A 15961-nucleotide genomic window follows, 5' to 3' on the forward strand; every position below is an offset into this window, starting at 1 on the left:
TGTAAAGACCATGAAACACAGAGTAACTCCTGTGTGCTGCACTTACTGCTCATTTTGCTGTGACTTTATGGTGCTTTGCATTGTGGAAAAAAAACCCAACAACCCTACCTACTGTAGACAATATTCACACAGACCTTCACAATTCAAAAGTAAGCTAAGGACTGATCTACATTAATGCTGTGAGACGATCTAAGTTATGCTAATTCAGTTACACAAATTATGTAACTGAAGTCGACATAACTTAGGTCGACTTACATCGGTGTCTACACTGTGACATGAGAAGATTTCCCATCGACATAACTTCTGGCTCTCAGGGAGGTGGAGTATGCAAATTGATATGAGAGCACTCTCCCATCAATTTAGTGTGTCTTTACCAGACCCAATAAACCAACACCACTGCATTGATCACAGCTGTGCCGATTTAGCAGGTAGTGTAGATATGACCCAAGTCTTTGATCCTGTAGCCCTTAATCACATAAGTAGTCCCATTGACTTTAGGAGGACTACCTATGTAAGAGCTGGAGGGACTTATCAGAAAGAGTGTATTTAAGACAGCAGCTTGCCTCACATAAAAATTTTGTTCTACTGTTTGCAAATGCCAGTAACAATCTGAGAATCTTACAATCACTAGTGAGCATTAGAAAAATTCTACTCTGGCGGCTTTATTCTCTTCATAAAGTGGAAAGAAAAAATAAAGTGGGAAGAGCCTTACAATGGGCTCTTGTAGCCAAAGGCGAATAAGAGTTGCCAGGGTGTAGTACATCACCAGCAGTAATATGGGATTGGCATGGTGATACCAGACGAGGTCTTGGTTTGCTATGATCTTCCAGGTGCTTGAGCAGTTGGTTTTAATTACTGAAGTGACACCAAATAACCTGTTCAAAAAGAGTAAGAAAAAAATTTAGAGAACAAATATTGAATTTTAAAACGTTTTAAAAGTGAAATTAACAGATACATGATTATCTTTCTTAATTTTGTTTAATTTTGTCTACTTGTGAAACATTGACTTTAATACAGTTTGATCTGATTAAAATTTTATTTGCTTAAAGAGTCTTAACTGAAATGCAGGTCAAAGTCAACATTTTCATTTTCCAACATTTAGTGAGTACAAAACAGGGAGGGTTATTTAAATATCAAGACAGAAAATAAGGACATTATGTCTTTGCACCTCTCTGTTCCAATGAAAAAACTACCAGGGACCTGACCCTTGTAGACTCAGGCCTGAAGAAAATGAAAAAGAAAACTTCATGGCAAATCCACATGTTACATCATCGCAGCACTCTGCCACTCCCCTGGGTCCAACCTTTAACATTTAGTAAGTTATGATTCATAACAAATTAGTAAATAGTCTCACATCATCATTCTAGTCACTTTGTCCAGGACAGAGTTGGAGAGTAACTCTTCTCAGTAATATCTACTGAGGCTCCAGAACTTGTAACAGCTAGGAATTTTAATGCACTGTCCTAAAAACCTAGGCCTCAATCTCCCAATACTTATATACATGGGTAATTTTACACAAATGAATAGTCCATCTGAATTCAAAACTGATGGAAAGTGAAGCCACTCAAGAAACACATTTTAGAGGGAGCACAAGAAAAGTTATTTGTGAAATTACTTATGAAAAATAACATAGGTGAAGTATTATTTTGCTTTGGCCTGGCCCTCACAAAAATTTCTGGCAGGTAAGAATGGCTATTTGCAGATTGAAAATTATTTCAAACAAGAAAACTGCTGTATTTTATACAATTAAAATTTAAAGCAAGATGCTAGAAATTTCACACCAAAACTGGTGAAAACTCCATAATTAATCTAGTCTCTACAGTTTAAAATATTTTTGCAGAGTTCTAAAGCAGAGTTATTAAAGTCTTCACCATGGTTTATCACTATTTAATTAAAGATTAACTAAAGATGGCAGAGCTATGATTTCTTTGGAAGACTTAAGCAGTGATCTCTATTCACTTAAATACACAGTATTTTTTAATGTCTAATTAGGCAATTAGGCATGCCAGATAATGACTTTCTGCAGGATTATTGCATACCTCACCTTCTGACTTCAACCAACACAATAATTCCACAGAAATGTACTGTCTGAGGTGTGTCTTTTTGAGGTTATGAAAGGAAGAGAATTGAAAAGGTGAGAGTTCATACCTTTTCATTTACTAGGGATTAGCAATATGGGTGTAACAGCAATCAATCACTAGTAAGAAATCTCTAAGTCTGGTGTTCTAACATATTCTATTAAACAATTTCCTTAGTGGTCATTTCTCATTCTGATAGCTAACATGAGCCAGTGGCTATAAACTTTAAGACATTTTACAGTTTTTGGGTGGATACCACTGCTTGGAAAAGTAAAAGAGAATTCTGCATACAAAATAAAATGCTGTAACTAGAGAGGAGCCTGAGCAGCCAGGTTTGGATATGGACCAGAATCAAACTTCCTCTGAGTTCAAGCACATTTGGACCTGGTGATTTGGTTCAGGTCTATTTAACTGCAAAATATGCTAAACTGTGTTATGTTAATATTTCTACTATAATAGTGGAACATCCTCTGTCGCCTTCTGCCCAGTCTCTCAACCAACTCGCATTTCTTCTCTCTTACTGATCAGATACATCCAGCTCCCACCATTCTATCTTTCTCCTTTATTTTATGCTACACTCTTCTCTCTATTATTTTAACATTTTATTTATAAGTACAGCTTTGAATCACACCAACTTTGCTTCACAACTGTATCATTGTTTCAGGTCATGATCCAACTCTCACTGAAGTCAATAGAAACCTTTAGTTTATACTAAAATCAGGAAAAGAAAAGATCTGTTACTTTAGGTCATCTACTTTATCTCTATGCCAGTGTAGAAATGATTCCTACAACATATATTCTACTGCTTTGTACAAAATCTACAGTAATTTTAAAGTTTCTAGATTTTAAATCTTCATTTAACGTCCCGCGGAAGACTACTACACATTCTACGTAGTTTTACTGTTCAGAAGATTTTCTTGACATTCAGCCTAAATATTCTTTGTTTTATTTTCATCCCCTCACTCCTAATTATTCCCACTTTGTACCACAGTAATTAATTCAAGTCCCTTCTAGCTGTTTATTCCCATCAAATACTTGTAGATCATTACAGTGTTCTCCACTTAGATGACACATAGCTATGCAATACCTATTTAGCTCTTTTAACCTTCTCATAACTCAGTACCTCTAGATCCATCATTCTTTATCTTCTCTGAAGTCACCTCAATGTTTCAGCACTCTTCCAGTATGAAGGTACTCAACACAATATTCATTATGTGCCTGATCCAAAGTATACGCAAGTCAAATGGAAATATTTTCATTCATTTAATGGGCTTTGTACCAAGTCACAAATTGCCTCTCATGCAGCATTTGTGCCTGGCCATTAATTTCAGTTCAAATTGTGGGTGCACAGCATCACTCAAGATCAGACCCTAAAACCTTTTCGTTATTCAAAGTTTTTAAATACATAACAAATATTCTGGGATAACTTCCACAATACCAAGTTGCATGAGAAGTGATATATGACATACCATGCTTCGTTCTAGATATTTTGATGTTAGAAACATGTCACAAAATCAGCCCAACTGAGGATCAGCTATATTTTGAGCCTGGTTCTGACCTTAGTAGATGTATTTTCCAACATACATAGCATATATGATAAGTAAAGGGAAAAGAGGAAATAAAATGCAAAACTTGACATGCTTGTAGCTTGTTCAGTCTGGACACTGAAAAAACATCTGGAGAAACCCATCTATTACTGTATACTCTTTGCTTAAAAATCATATTTAGCTTCTTGATAAACAAATGATTTTCCAGGTACAACACAGTGAGCCATTCCGTTTGTGCATAGAGGCAGAAGTTATGTTTTTCAAAGTACAATTTAGTATTCCAAAAACATATTTTATAGAAATCAGTGAATTCACAGAAAGGCAATGATCCAAGAAGTATTTTAAATTATGAAGGCCAGGAGGAACTTTATTACTCTGCTGAGGAACATTAGGAAACAGCTCACTTAAAAATAGCTTTTAAAACAAAGGTAACAGGTGGTTGTCCCATTGCTGCTTTTCAAGCCCATTTTCCCAGCAAAAGCTTCCTACTGAATCTGTGAATTATCCATTTGGTGGATGTACTCTGAATTTCCAAGACTCTATTTGACAAATTTGCAAGCTGTAACTATGATAAATATTTAATAATAATTTAGCATCAAAATCACATTGACTTAGAGTGGAAATGTTGCTTTTAATTGAAAACCATGAAAAACTTACTTTCTTATGATATCCCGAATTATGGAGTTGAAGTGTCACACAGCTAACGCTTGTCCAATTTACAGCAGTTTATTGGTACTTTAAGATGTTATTAGAATCAGTGCTATGTTATGGTTTTAAGTATCCACTGATTAATGGTTAAGCAAACTTAAATGGAAATTAAACATACATTATCCACAAGACTGCTGAACAAATTAATTATGATCAGCTAAAGCAATATATGCTACATACAGTTGTCATGAACTGGGACATTTTTCGTTTCAGAAACAGATTCACAGGCCCAGATTCTGGTCATGTTGACGTTATTAGCAGTTTATCCATTGACTTCAAGGGGACCAGGACTTGCTCCATCAGTTTCTAAGACAGAAGGGCAATTATGATAATCTAATCTGACTCACTGTGTAAACCTAGTAATTCTTGCATCAAATCATAAATTGTGGTTGTATATTTTATGTGGTTGTATATTTTATGTGGTTGTATATTTTAGAAAGACATATAGTCTTGAGTTACAGATTCCAAGTGATGGGAAATCTATCACATTACTTGGTTGGCTAATTACCTTTATTGTTAAAATTTTGCACTTCATTTCCAGTTTGTATTTGTCTAGATGCAACTTCCAGTAACTGGATCTTGTTATACCTTTCTTGGTTAAAGAGTTTGCTACTATAAGATATCTTTTCCTTGTGTTGGTAATAATAAATGTAATCAAGTCATTTCAATCTTCTCTTTGATAAACTAAATAGATTGAACTCCTTGAGTCTCTCATTTTAAGTACTATTTTCTAGACCTCGAATTATTCTTGCAGCTCTACTTTGAACACTTCAACAACCTTTTTTCAAGTACAGATACCAGAACTGAATTCCAGTAATAGTCTCAGCAATGCCATATGCAGAGGAAATTCCACCTCCCTACTCCTATTCAATATCCCCTTGTTTGTACATCCAAGGATTACTGTAGCCTTTCACCCATAGCATCACAATGGAAGATTATGTTCATTTGGTTGTCTACTATAATAACCAAGTTATTTTCAGAAGCACTATTTTCCAGGATACAGTCTTCTATCTTGTAAGTATACCCTAGATTGTTCCTATATACATAACCTCAGATTTTGCTGTATCAAAACAAATATTGTTTGCTCCCAGTTTACCAAGCAATCCCAATCATGCTGTGTATGTAGGTTTGGAAGGATTAGATTTTTATCAGTGTTGATAAGCGTCAATTTCTCTGTATATGCACACAAAATATTTCCATCGAGAATAGTGGAAATTTACAGCTATGAAAGTAAGAAAAATCCTTCTTGAGAAATGATTAGTACTAGATTTAAGGATATTTACTTTGTATATTTTGACATGTGATGTTGACAATTTGTTTCAACAGCTATGAAGATTTAACTTTTTGAATCTCAACATCTTTTCTCAGAAATAATTACTACCTAACCCCTCACAATTTCCCCTGTGAAAATTTAAATTGATAAAACTTCATACTTCACTGAACAACAGTGATATGAGCACCAACTGTTGTATTACATCCTTACCACTACACAAGATAAGGACTGCAAAAGGAAACTAGTTCCACTTAATACTTCCATGTCATAAATAAAAAAATATATTGGCTAAAGAAGCCAGTGTGTATCATTATCAAACATTAAATGAATGCATTGTTGTTACAGTATAAGATCTGTCATTGCAAGTTTTTCATATAGTACAAGGCAAAACAAAAATCTTTCTTTGGCAGTGAAGCTTTTCTTTATTAATGAAACTTTATTGTTTTTTAAAATGTAGTTAAAATGTGTATATACCATACTTCTCATTTCAGATTTTACATTTTAGAAATAACTGAGTATGTAACTTCATTACTGAAGTTCTCACTTAATCTGACTCCTATTTCTGGTGGTTAAGGTCAGGGAACAATAGGATATGAAAATGCTGGTTTTGACCACTTAATGCCAGAAACAACGACCTTACATTAAAGGGTTAGGAACAGTCATTAAGTAATTAAGACAACTAAAAGCCACATGTTTGCTGCAGAAAGCCTGCAAGTGAAAAACTAACAAGGTCATAGGGATTTAGATCCTGATTCACTAGATGGAAGTAAAGCACCCAGCAGTTTTTCTCATGAGCACACACTAACATGCAGCAATGTGCAAACCACACTTTATTCAGGTAATTACGCATAAAAAATTCATTCAGTGCTTTGGATCAAAGAGGACATCAAGTGATTCATAATGGCAGGAAAATGTCTCTTATCATGTACTATTGATTATGCTTCTTCTGAAGGGGCTTAGAGTGCAACTGATTCTCAGGCTGGCTAGAGTTCTCGTGAGCCTCTCAATGGCCTAATCACAAATACTCATAAGCTCAACACACTGTTTTTGTTTTTGGTTCTCATGTATTCTTGCTGGACCTCAAAGTCTGGTGATTGAGAAATGATGGTTTTTGTCCCATTCTAATTGCATCTGTTGGCAGATTTATAAAAGCTAAACCTGTTTCCAGTATTGTCAAAATTCTCTCTGAACACCTGCCATAGATCATTCAGGTCAGACACACAACCTCAAGCAAACAACATGTGTACATGTATGTTAACATATAACATAGTCTTTTAGTGTTCTACCCCACTCAGAGATGATAAAGTGAAGAGACGGAATACGTTACATCCTAACAGCTATTGAAATGCTGGAGAGGTTTTGTTTTGGTAAATGGAGAAAGAAAGAAAAGGATCTAAATGGTTCTCTGAACACAGCTGAGACTTACTTTTTTTTCAAGCTGTCAGGGCCAAAAAAAACAGAGATTAAAACCAACCAGCCGTTTCCCACCCACCCCAACCCCCAAAAATCTGTACAGCTATTGCATGCAATGTTACCTCATCTGGCAGAAGCCAGAAGCCACTGCTTCCGTAGGATGTAAAGACAAAAGGAAGTATAAATTCCCAGAACAAATGTGATTGTGTTATCTTTTGAGCTGGGGAAATGATAATAAAAAGCATCACCATTATAATTTATAAGGAAAGAAACAATATTTGTAGAGGGAGCAGAAGCTCTTGGGCCCTCACTACAGGGGGATTTTTGTAACCAGTGTAACATAAGTAACAATGCTGTCTAATTTTAGAGACAATAATGCAAAATGCTTTCACATGGTGCTGGCTCTCCTTCTTGTTTCCAGTTGCTTCATTGCAGTCAAATAAATTAAAATACACTATTAAATGTTTTTCTAACATTACTTTTTTTATACACCACCTTCTCAGATATTCTGTACACTGTGGGGCCATATCCCCATGCTCTGCTATGTGGCTGCAACTCCTATTAATTTTAGTGGACAGTTACTCCATTAGAACTAAGAGTATGTGGAAATAATGGGCCCATCCCTGCAATTGGTTCTTCAATGGGTTACACATGGACCCAGAGGTCTCCCTGCAAGGATGATGTCTTTTTCCTTTCTTTCTCATGTAACTGGTACCGCTATCTGGTAATGTATGTTACAAAGTATGATCAATGCAGCATCATAGCATAATAATGTAAAATGAAAATGTAATTAGGGATTGGAAAACTCAAATTGCAGCTTTGCAGAACATTTAGAAATTTATTGAATAAAGATATTTTCCCATCAAAAGCCTTCATATCACACAAAAGGATTTTTTAAAATAAAGATTTCTCTCGCATCTTTAGACCTTACTTTATGCTAAAATATTCCTGTTACTGCTAATACAAATGTTAACAATTAAATCATGCAACAATATTAATGCTAGGTCCGTATTATAAAAGCAATTTGATCTGAATGGAGAAAATCCCTGATTATTCACACTCGACCTGCTCTCCTCTAGCATAAAAGTTTTACCATAGATGTACAAAAAGTGAAAAATGAGTATGGCTAAGTCCATTACAATGTCAAATGCTGACGCAAAATGGGAGCTGATCAGAGAACAGGACAGAGAAAAGATCAAAGTTTTATACTGCTGAAGCAAAAGTTTATAGCAAATTCCTATCAGATCAGCATTTCCTCTTTATTTACTTTTTATTATTAAAGAAACCTTTTGCAGTGCCTGATGCTTATAAAATCACTATTTAAAATAACAGCAAGATTAACAGAGGCTTTTTTATTTAAAGTAGTGTAATGCAAATTAAAAGAAAGCCCTAGTCCCCCAGACTAAGATACAGTACTAGAACATAATGCAACTTTCCTCCTTGCTCAATATTTAGTATAAATTGAGGGGATTTTTCCACTTGGTTTCAGCCCAAAATATAGTTATCCTAACAAAAGGGAGGTTAGCAAAACCTGAAATAAATAGAAATGAACAGATTTCTTTTTAATTTCTTTGGAAACACAAACATAGTCCAAAGGTGAATATTTTTAGAAATGTTGGTAAAATTTACATGAGCTGATTTTAAAATCAGCTGAACATGAAAAAAATTATTTTTCATGCTTTACAAAAATTGTTCAGCTGCTTTCATTCCTCGAGTCCTTTAAAATGGTGGCATCTTTTTTAAACCGCAGACTTGACTTTGATTTAACCCTCAGTGATGAATGTGAGCTTTGTCAAATCAGAAATTTGCTGGAATAAAAAATGCATCTGGAAATAAAGCAATTGCATAGTAAAGAACAAATACCATTATTACGTATCCTTTTCCTCAACAATGCCAGTAGCCCTTACTCACACAAGCTGTCCCACTGATTTCAGAGAGACTAACAGGAATGACTAAAGGCTACTCACATGAGTAATGGTTTGTAAAATCAGGTTTTTAAAAAGTGCTCCAAGTTCTGTTATCCAGATAAACACACACACAAACATATTACACTCGAATCTCACATCACACTGTAAAATAAACACATACTCTTGAAAAGAACCCAGCAGGTCTGACAGCCCCTCCAGACTTTATCTCTACCCCGGAAGTTTATTATAAATTGTACATATGCTGTAGGATGTAGCACACTTTGGGGCACAAGCCTCCAAAGTACACTAAATTTTAATTGACCCTACATTTTAAAAGAAACGCTGGAGGACGGGGACTAAAGAATAGGAAAAGGTGACCAGAGTATGTTGAGGGTCCAGAAGGAGTAGGGTTAAGATGATCAAGTCAGCCATTACTAGTGGAAAAATTGGCATTTCTTTTGCCAACCCAAATTTCCTTGAAGATTCCACAAACACTTATCTTCACCAAGGGCTTGATCCTGTAAGTCTCCTCTTCACATAGCTCAATGGGAGTCCCAAGTACAGAGGGCTTGCAGAATCTGACGGGTTGAAGCTTTTAAATTAGGCTGGTTTTGAGTGATGCAAAAATGTTCAAAACATCTGTGGTAACCAAGTTTATAACAAGTGAAAAAAACCCTTTTATTCGTACTTGGATAATTCAAAATTGGCTTAATGGAATTTTTGCCATGCTTACAACAATTCATTGTTTGCTCATAATTCTTCTCAACCCAATTTTAGCTTAAGGAGATTTTTTTTTAAAGTGTCTGACTTAGAATGAAAGTGCCTTCCCTCAGCCATAACTACAGTGTTGCTATCACAACACTACAATACACACATTGAGCGTGAGGCTTGATGGTTAAGCAGATCATTGTAACTTTTGTTTGAATGTGATCATGTTTCTATAGCTCTTTAGCAGATGTCTGTTTGTACTTTTTTCTACCAAGACCTGGTTTCCATAGCTCCGATTGGATCAAAGTTTTGCTGGCAACGACAAAACCAGCACTAGTATATCCCCCACCCTCTTCTTTTAGCCAATGACTTTTCCTTTAAAGGAAAACTAATCTCAAATGCAGAGCTGTTACATGTGAAACCTCATGAAAAAATACAGAATTTAAACCTTGTGGGCAAATATCATCCATGTAATGTAAGTAAAGAGAGAAATGATGAGCCATTAATCCAGGGATAAATGCATAGAAGAAAGGGTTACACCCTGAGGACTGAGATTTATATAAAGTTAGCAAAAACTTTATTTAACTAAAACATGGCTCTTAATTAAAAAACATCTTATAAGCAGCCATAAAAAATTCACTTTTCTCTCAAGTGTATTAACAACTTTAAAACAGGATGTTAAATATTATTTGCTACATAACCTATTTTTGTAAAAGCAACCTAATAATGGAATTTTTTCTGAGGCTATGTGACTGGAAGCTGTTAGGCTTTGGACATCCATTAAAAACAACTGGACCTCAGACATTCAAATACTTAATGTGTGTGAAATAAAGCAGCTGTCTTCTGGAGACTTAAGTCTGGATATAAAGATTTGGGAGTTACAGCTTGTTTCATACAACATTAGGACTTTGGAGTTACTCTCTGCAGTGGTAGAAATACAAATGTCTTTACTTTACAAGGAATAATATCCCAGGGGTTTTACTAATGCTCTGGATATAATCAAAGCTCTTTGGAGCTCAGACAGAGGCTACTTTCTGAATCATGGTATGAAAAAGATATATCCATCTGCCAAATCAGTCCATTTCTCCAGGTTTACATTTTGTTTTGTCATCCATACTGCATCTGTTATAGCCCGAATGCTCTGATGGACATTAATATAATGCTTGTTTTACAGTAGATCAATGAACTATATCAAAAGTTGTACAAGCTGTAGCCCTGAGGGCAGACCTGGATTAACCAATGTGCACTCTGTCCACCTGCGTAGGGATCACACCAGGTTTGGCCCTAGAGTTGCCACTTGCTGGGGTTTTTTTAATTGTCCTGGCCTTTTTCGATTCTGCATTGCCAGTTGCAATGTGCCCGGATTTTTTCACTGGTTACTTAAAATTACTTGTAATTTCATAGAAATCATACGATCATAGAATCGTAGGACTGGAAGGGACCTCAAGAGATCATCTAGTCCAGTCCCCTGCACTCATGGCAGGATTAAATATTATCTAGACTACCCTGACAGGTGTTTGTCTAACCTGCTCTTAAAAATCCCCAAAGATGGAGATTCCATAACTTCCCTAGACAATGTATTCCAGTGCTTAACCACCATGATAGTCAGGAATTTTTTCCTAATGTCCAACTTAAACTGCCCTTGCTGCAGTTTAAGCCCATTGCTTTTGTCCTATTCTCAGAGGTTAAGGAGAACAATTTTTATCCCTCCTCCTTGTAACAACCTTTCATGTACTTGAACACTGTTATCATGTCCCCTCTCAGTCTTCTCTTCTACAGACTAAACAAACCCAATTTTTTTTCAATCTTTCCTCATAGGTCTGTTTTCTAGACTTTTAATTATTTTTGTCGCTCTTCTCTGGGCTTTCTGCATTTTGTCCACATCTTTCCTGAAATATGGCACCCACAACGGGATACGATGCTCCAGTTTGAGGCCTAATCAGCATGGAGTACAGCAGAAGAATTACTTCTTGTGTCTTGCTTACAACACTCCTGCTAATACATCCCAGAATGATGTTTTCCCCTTCACCTTTTTTTTTTGGGGGGGAAGTGTTACCCTGTTGACTATATTTAACTTGTGATCCACTATGACCCCCAGGTCCCCTTCTGCAGTACTTCTTCCTAAGCAGTCATTTCCCATTTTGTATGTGTGCAACTTATTGTTTCTTCCTAAGAGGAGTACCTTGCATTTGTCGTAAGAACAGTCATACTGTGTCAGACCAATGATCCATTCAGCCCAGTATCCTGTCTTCTGACAGCGTTCAATGCCAGGTACTTCAGAGGGAATGAACAGAACAGGCAATCATGAATGATCCATCCCCTGTCACCCATTCCCAGCTTCTGGCAAAGAGCTAGGGACACTTCAGAGCATAGTTTTGCATCCCTGCCTATCCTGGCTAATAGCCATTGATGGATTTATCCTCCATGAACTTATCTAGTTCTTTTTGAACTCCCCAAGAACTAGATACGTTCATGGAGAATAGGATATATAAGTCCTTATTGGATTGGATTGTTTACTTCTGACCATTTCTTCAGTTTGTCCAGATCATTTTGAATTGTAATCCTATCCTCCAAAGCACTTGCAACCCCTCCCAGCTTGGCATCGTCTGTAAACTTTATAAGTGTACTCTCTATGCCATTATCTAAATCATTGATGAAGGCATTGAACAGAACTGGACCCAGAACTGATTTGCCATGTTGTAGTAGTGATGTGCATCCCAGGATCTGAGAGAGACAAGGTAAGTGAAATAATATCTTTTATTGGGGGACTAATGTCTGTTGGTGGAAGGGACAAGCTTTCGAGCTCCACAGAGCTCTTCATCAGGTCCACAGAACTCTTTGCATAGGAGCACCACAACTGTTTCCACTAGGGCATTCCACTAGGGCATTCAGGTCACCTGGCCACTGGGAGCACTGCCAGCCCAGTACCCAGCTATCACTCCATGTGCAGGTGGCAGAGAAGACTCCTGCTCCTCTCAGCACAGGAAAGCAGCATGGACCTGAGAGATAAGGTGCAGAGACCAGGGTGAGAGAAGCATGGGCTCTTGGGAAGGGATGGTAGAGGGAGACCAGGATGAGGGAACCTGAGGCTCCTGGGATGGGGTGGGTGTAGGGGTTATTGGACATGGGGGTCAGGTTGGTGGTTGTGGGGGACACCTGAGGGAGAAAGAGGCATCTCAGGCTGATGGAGGCAGGGGGATGCCTCAGAGGGGAAATGGAGGGTCAGGCTGGTTGGGGGAACAGTGGCCATTTTTTCTAATCCACAGAGATGGCAACATCAGTTGGCACCCAACCAAGTTTGTCCCAGTAGTCCCCAATCGTGCCAGGGGCAAGCCAAACTTCAGTGAGTGGCACTGCAAGCTGGCGCACAGGGTTACACTGCCACTCCGGTTTAGTGCCCTAGGCAGATGCACAAGCAGGTTTGGAGCTCTAGGCAGCTGGGCCTCTTCTTTTCTGTCTAGTTTAAGGAAGGGTGGAGAACTCCCAATTTCCATAGTGCACAAGGCCCCAAAATTCTTTAATTCAGTCCTGCTTTAGGGCTCTTTATGGTGATTGTGTTAAGAAGAATATCTGATTATTACATGAAACTGTGTTCCAAATAGCTTTTCTTTCACCCTGTGAGGGAAGGAGGAGGGGAAAGAGAAGGGCAGCCTCTGAACTGCTACTCCATTAAGAGGAGGAGAGAAGGTAGAAAGAGACCAGAAGCCCGTTGCCACATAGTCTTCACAAAGTGGTGAGGAGTGTGGAAGTGAGCAAGCAAACTGCCTTTGGAGAGACCAAGCAGCACAGCTCTTTTCAATGCATGGGTTATTTCTCAATTCCTTCCCCACAGAGGCCAGGGTAAGAGATGGCCCCCTTGATTCATTTCCTCTTCCCCTCCATTGAGAGGGTTTAGAGGGAAGAGTTTGTGTTGGCAGTGGGGGACCTTTGCTCTGAGAAGAGTAGAAGCAAAGACAGAAACAGAGGAGCACACAACAAAGATCCTCTTTGAGTACTCCCTGCAGCTCAGTAGGTGAGTGGCTTCCCTCCTAATACGCTGATGGGGACAGGATTTACACATCTGCACCAGAGACAGGGAATGCTGAGGTAAGAACTGGCCTGGCATGAGGAGCCTACAAGCTGCTTCCTTTCATTTGGCTCACACTCTGATTTCGCTACCATAAAGAGTCAGGAGGAAGTCTAGCTGGGGTTCCATCTAATTCTACCTGGAGTTTCACTTACAGTTCCATCTCCTCTCACCCCCAACATTGTCTGTGGCTTTAAATCAACAATCTGGCCTACATATGCAATAGTCACAACAACCTGTCACTGAATACCAACTGCAATTCAGTCACTAAATCAGGACAAATTCTAATCTTCAAAAAGTGCTGTGCCAATTTAGTCTGGGCTCTCTTTGGAGGTCTCCCAATCAAACACTGACCAAGTGTGATACCACTTGGTGATCACAGCCCAAAATGGTATAGCTTCAAAAGAAAAATAAAGGTGGAAAAATGGAAGAAGACAAGCAAAACCAGTGAACCTCATTTCCTGTTCTCATTATTGGGTCACATGCCATATTGCTTTGCTGAGGCACTTGGAAGAGATTTCTGAAATACATGGGAAGTGATACATCAACACTGATGCTGCTGGAACCTTGTGCAGAACCTCCAGAATGGGAGACAAAAAAAGAAATGTCAAGAGTCAGAAGGAAGGAAACATACTGGGCACGTTAGGTGGCCATTCTCTCTCACTCCCTCATACACACGTTTAGTCAGAAGGACCAGAGGAGGAGAGGAAAAACAATTAATGTTAAATAGCACCGTCTAGGGGAAGGACTAGTATCAAGGAAATACAAGTGAGTTTTTATTTTTTATACACAGATGAGCGAAAGCAATAAGCAAGTAGGCCCAGTTCTCTAGGAACAGTGTGGAAGGGATATAGGGGGAAAAACGGAGGGAATGTTCAGAAACAATGCATAGTGTACAAAAAGGATTCTCCTTGCCAAAGGGTGAATTTGGATACCCCTACACTCAGCAGGAAGCATGGTTTAATGTTGTCTTGCTGTGCCAATGAGTAACTGAGGTTACTAGCTCTTTGAAATGAGTTGGCAGAGTGACTGGAAGGATAGCAGCCAACAATTCCACTTCAGAAGTTTCACATAGATAGAGGGGTGGATACTACAGAAGGGCAGATCGAGCTGATTTTCCTGAGCAACCAGGTGACTCAGGCTATCGATCTCCCTCTTGCCTTCAGTTCAGATGCTGGTGGAATTAAAAACTTACTTGTCTGATTAGCCCACCAAGTGTATTTTATGTCAGTGTCTTCAATAGAAATCACGTGGCAAAGGGAACACGTGCAAAAATAATGTTAGTGGACACAAGCATTTAGTAAAACAGAATTATCTGAATAAAATATTACTGATTCAGGCACAATAACTAAGCATGTGATTCTCTGTTAGGACAATAAGTTTTTAATGGTCCATGGAGATATGCTGTTAGCATTTTATTGCAGAGCAAAGGCTAAATTAAGTTTTGACAAGAGCAGTATTTGCCTTGACAAAGTATGGCACATATTGATTTCAAACTTCAGATGGAGAAAGCTTACAGCAGGATCTACTAAACTAAGTTCAGCAGCTTGAGCCAGGAATGCTAATCCAAGCTTTGAGAGACAGTGTGCGTCTTGGGCAAGTGATTTAATCTTCCTGTGTTAGTTTCCGATCTGTTAAATGGGGATAATAATATTTCTCAACCTACCTGTGAGAGGCTCCAGAACTGTGCATGGAGATGTCGATCTATTCTGTTGACTCATCTGGCAGCCAGACCAGGAGGATTTCATTACATTCTACTCAGATGGATCAAAGATAGTGAGTTGTTGAGGCAAAAGAGTGACTAAGATCTTGCAGGGAAAACCCTAATAAGTCAACTCAGGAGAAAACTCAAGCTCAGGTTTATGTTTGTTGATCTTAAATTAAGAATAAAGGAAAACACCGGGAAAGTGACTGTGGATGCAGGGATGGTGGACATGAAGTCCCAGTCAATACTAGAAAAATACACAGTTCAGCTAGTTACATGACTGCAAACCTGTAATATGTATATGCACTTAAATGGAAGTAAACACTGACTAAATAGGTTTAATTTGTGTCAGCAGCTTACCAACATAAGCTGAACTGATATAAGCAAGGGTTAAACTGGTTTAATTACATCAAAATTAGGGCTTTCCACTTGTTTATTTAGACTGATTTTTAAATCACACTTCTCTAGTACCGGAGTACTTGTGGTACCTTAGAGACTAACAAATTTATTTGAGCATAAGCTTTCGTGAGCTACAGCCCACTTCGTTGGATGCATG

At 38.0% G+C, this 15961-nt stretch overlaps 1 protein-coding gene across 1 annotated transcript in view; it reads right to left on the reverse strand.

Moving 5' to 3' along the window:
- Positions 1–15961, reverse strand: part of PIEZO2 (piezo type mechanosensitive ion channel component 2) — a 453866-nt gene that overhangs the window by 132357 nt on the left and 305548 nt on the right. The window contains exon 8 of the mRNA XM_073331610.1: positions 713–875. Within this exon, the coding sequence (XP_073187711.1) occupies positions 713–875 (163 nt within the window). The remainder of the gene's footprint in view (positions 1–712; positions 876–15961) is intronic.

This window comes from Lepidochelys kempii, chromosome 2 (assembly GCF_965140265.1).
Source record: "Lepidochelys kempii isolate rLepKem1 chromosome 2, rLepKem1.hap2, whole genome shotgun sequence".
Classification (NCBI taxonomy): Eukaryota; Metazoa; Chordata; order Testudines; family Cheloniidae; genus Lepidochelys; species Lepidochelys kempii.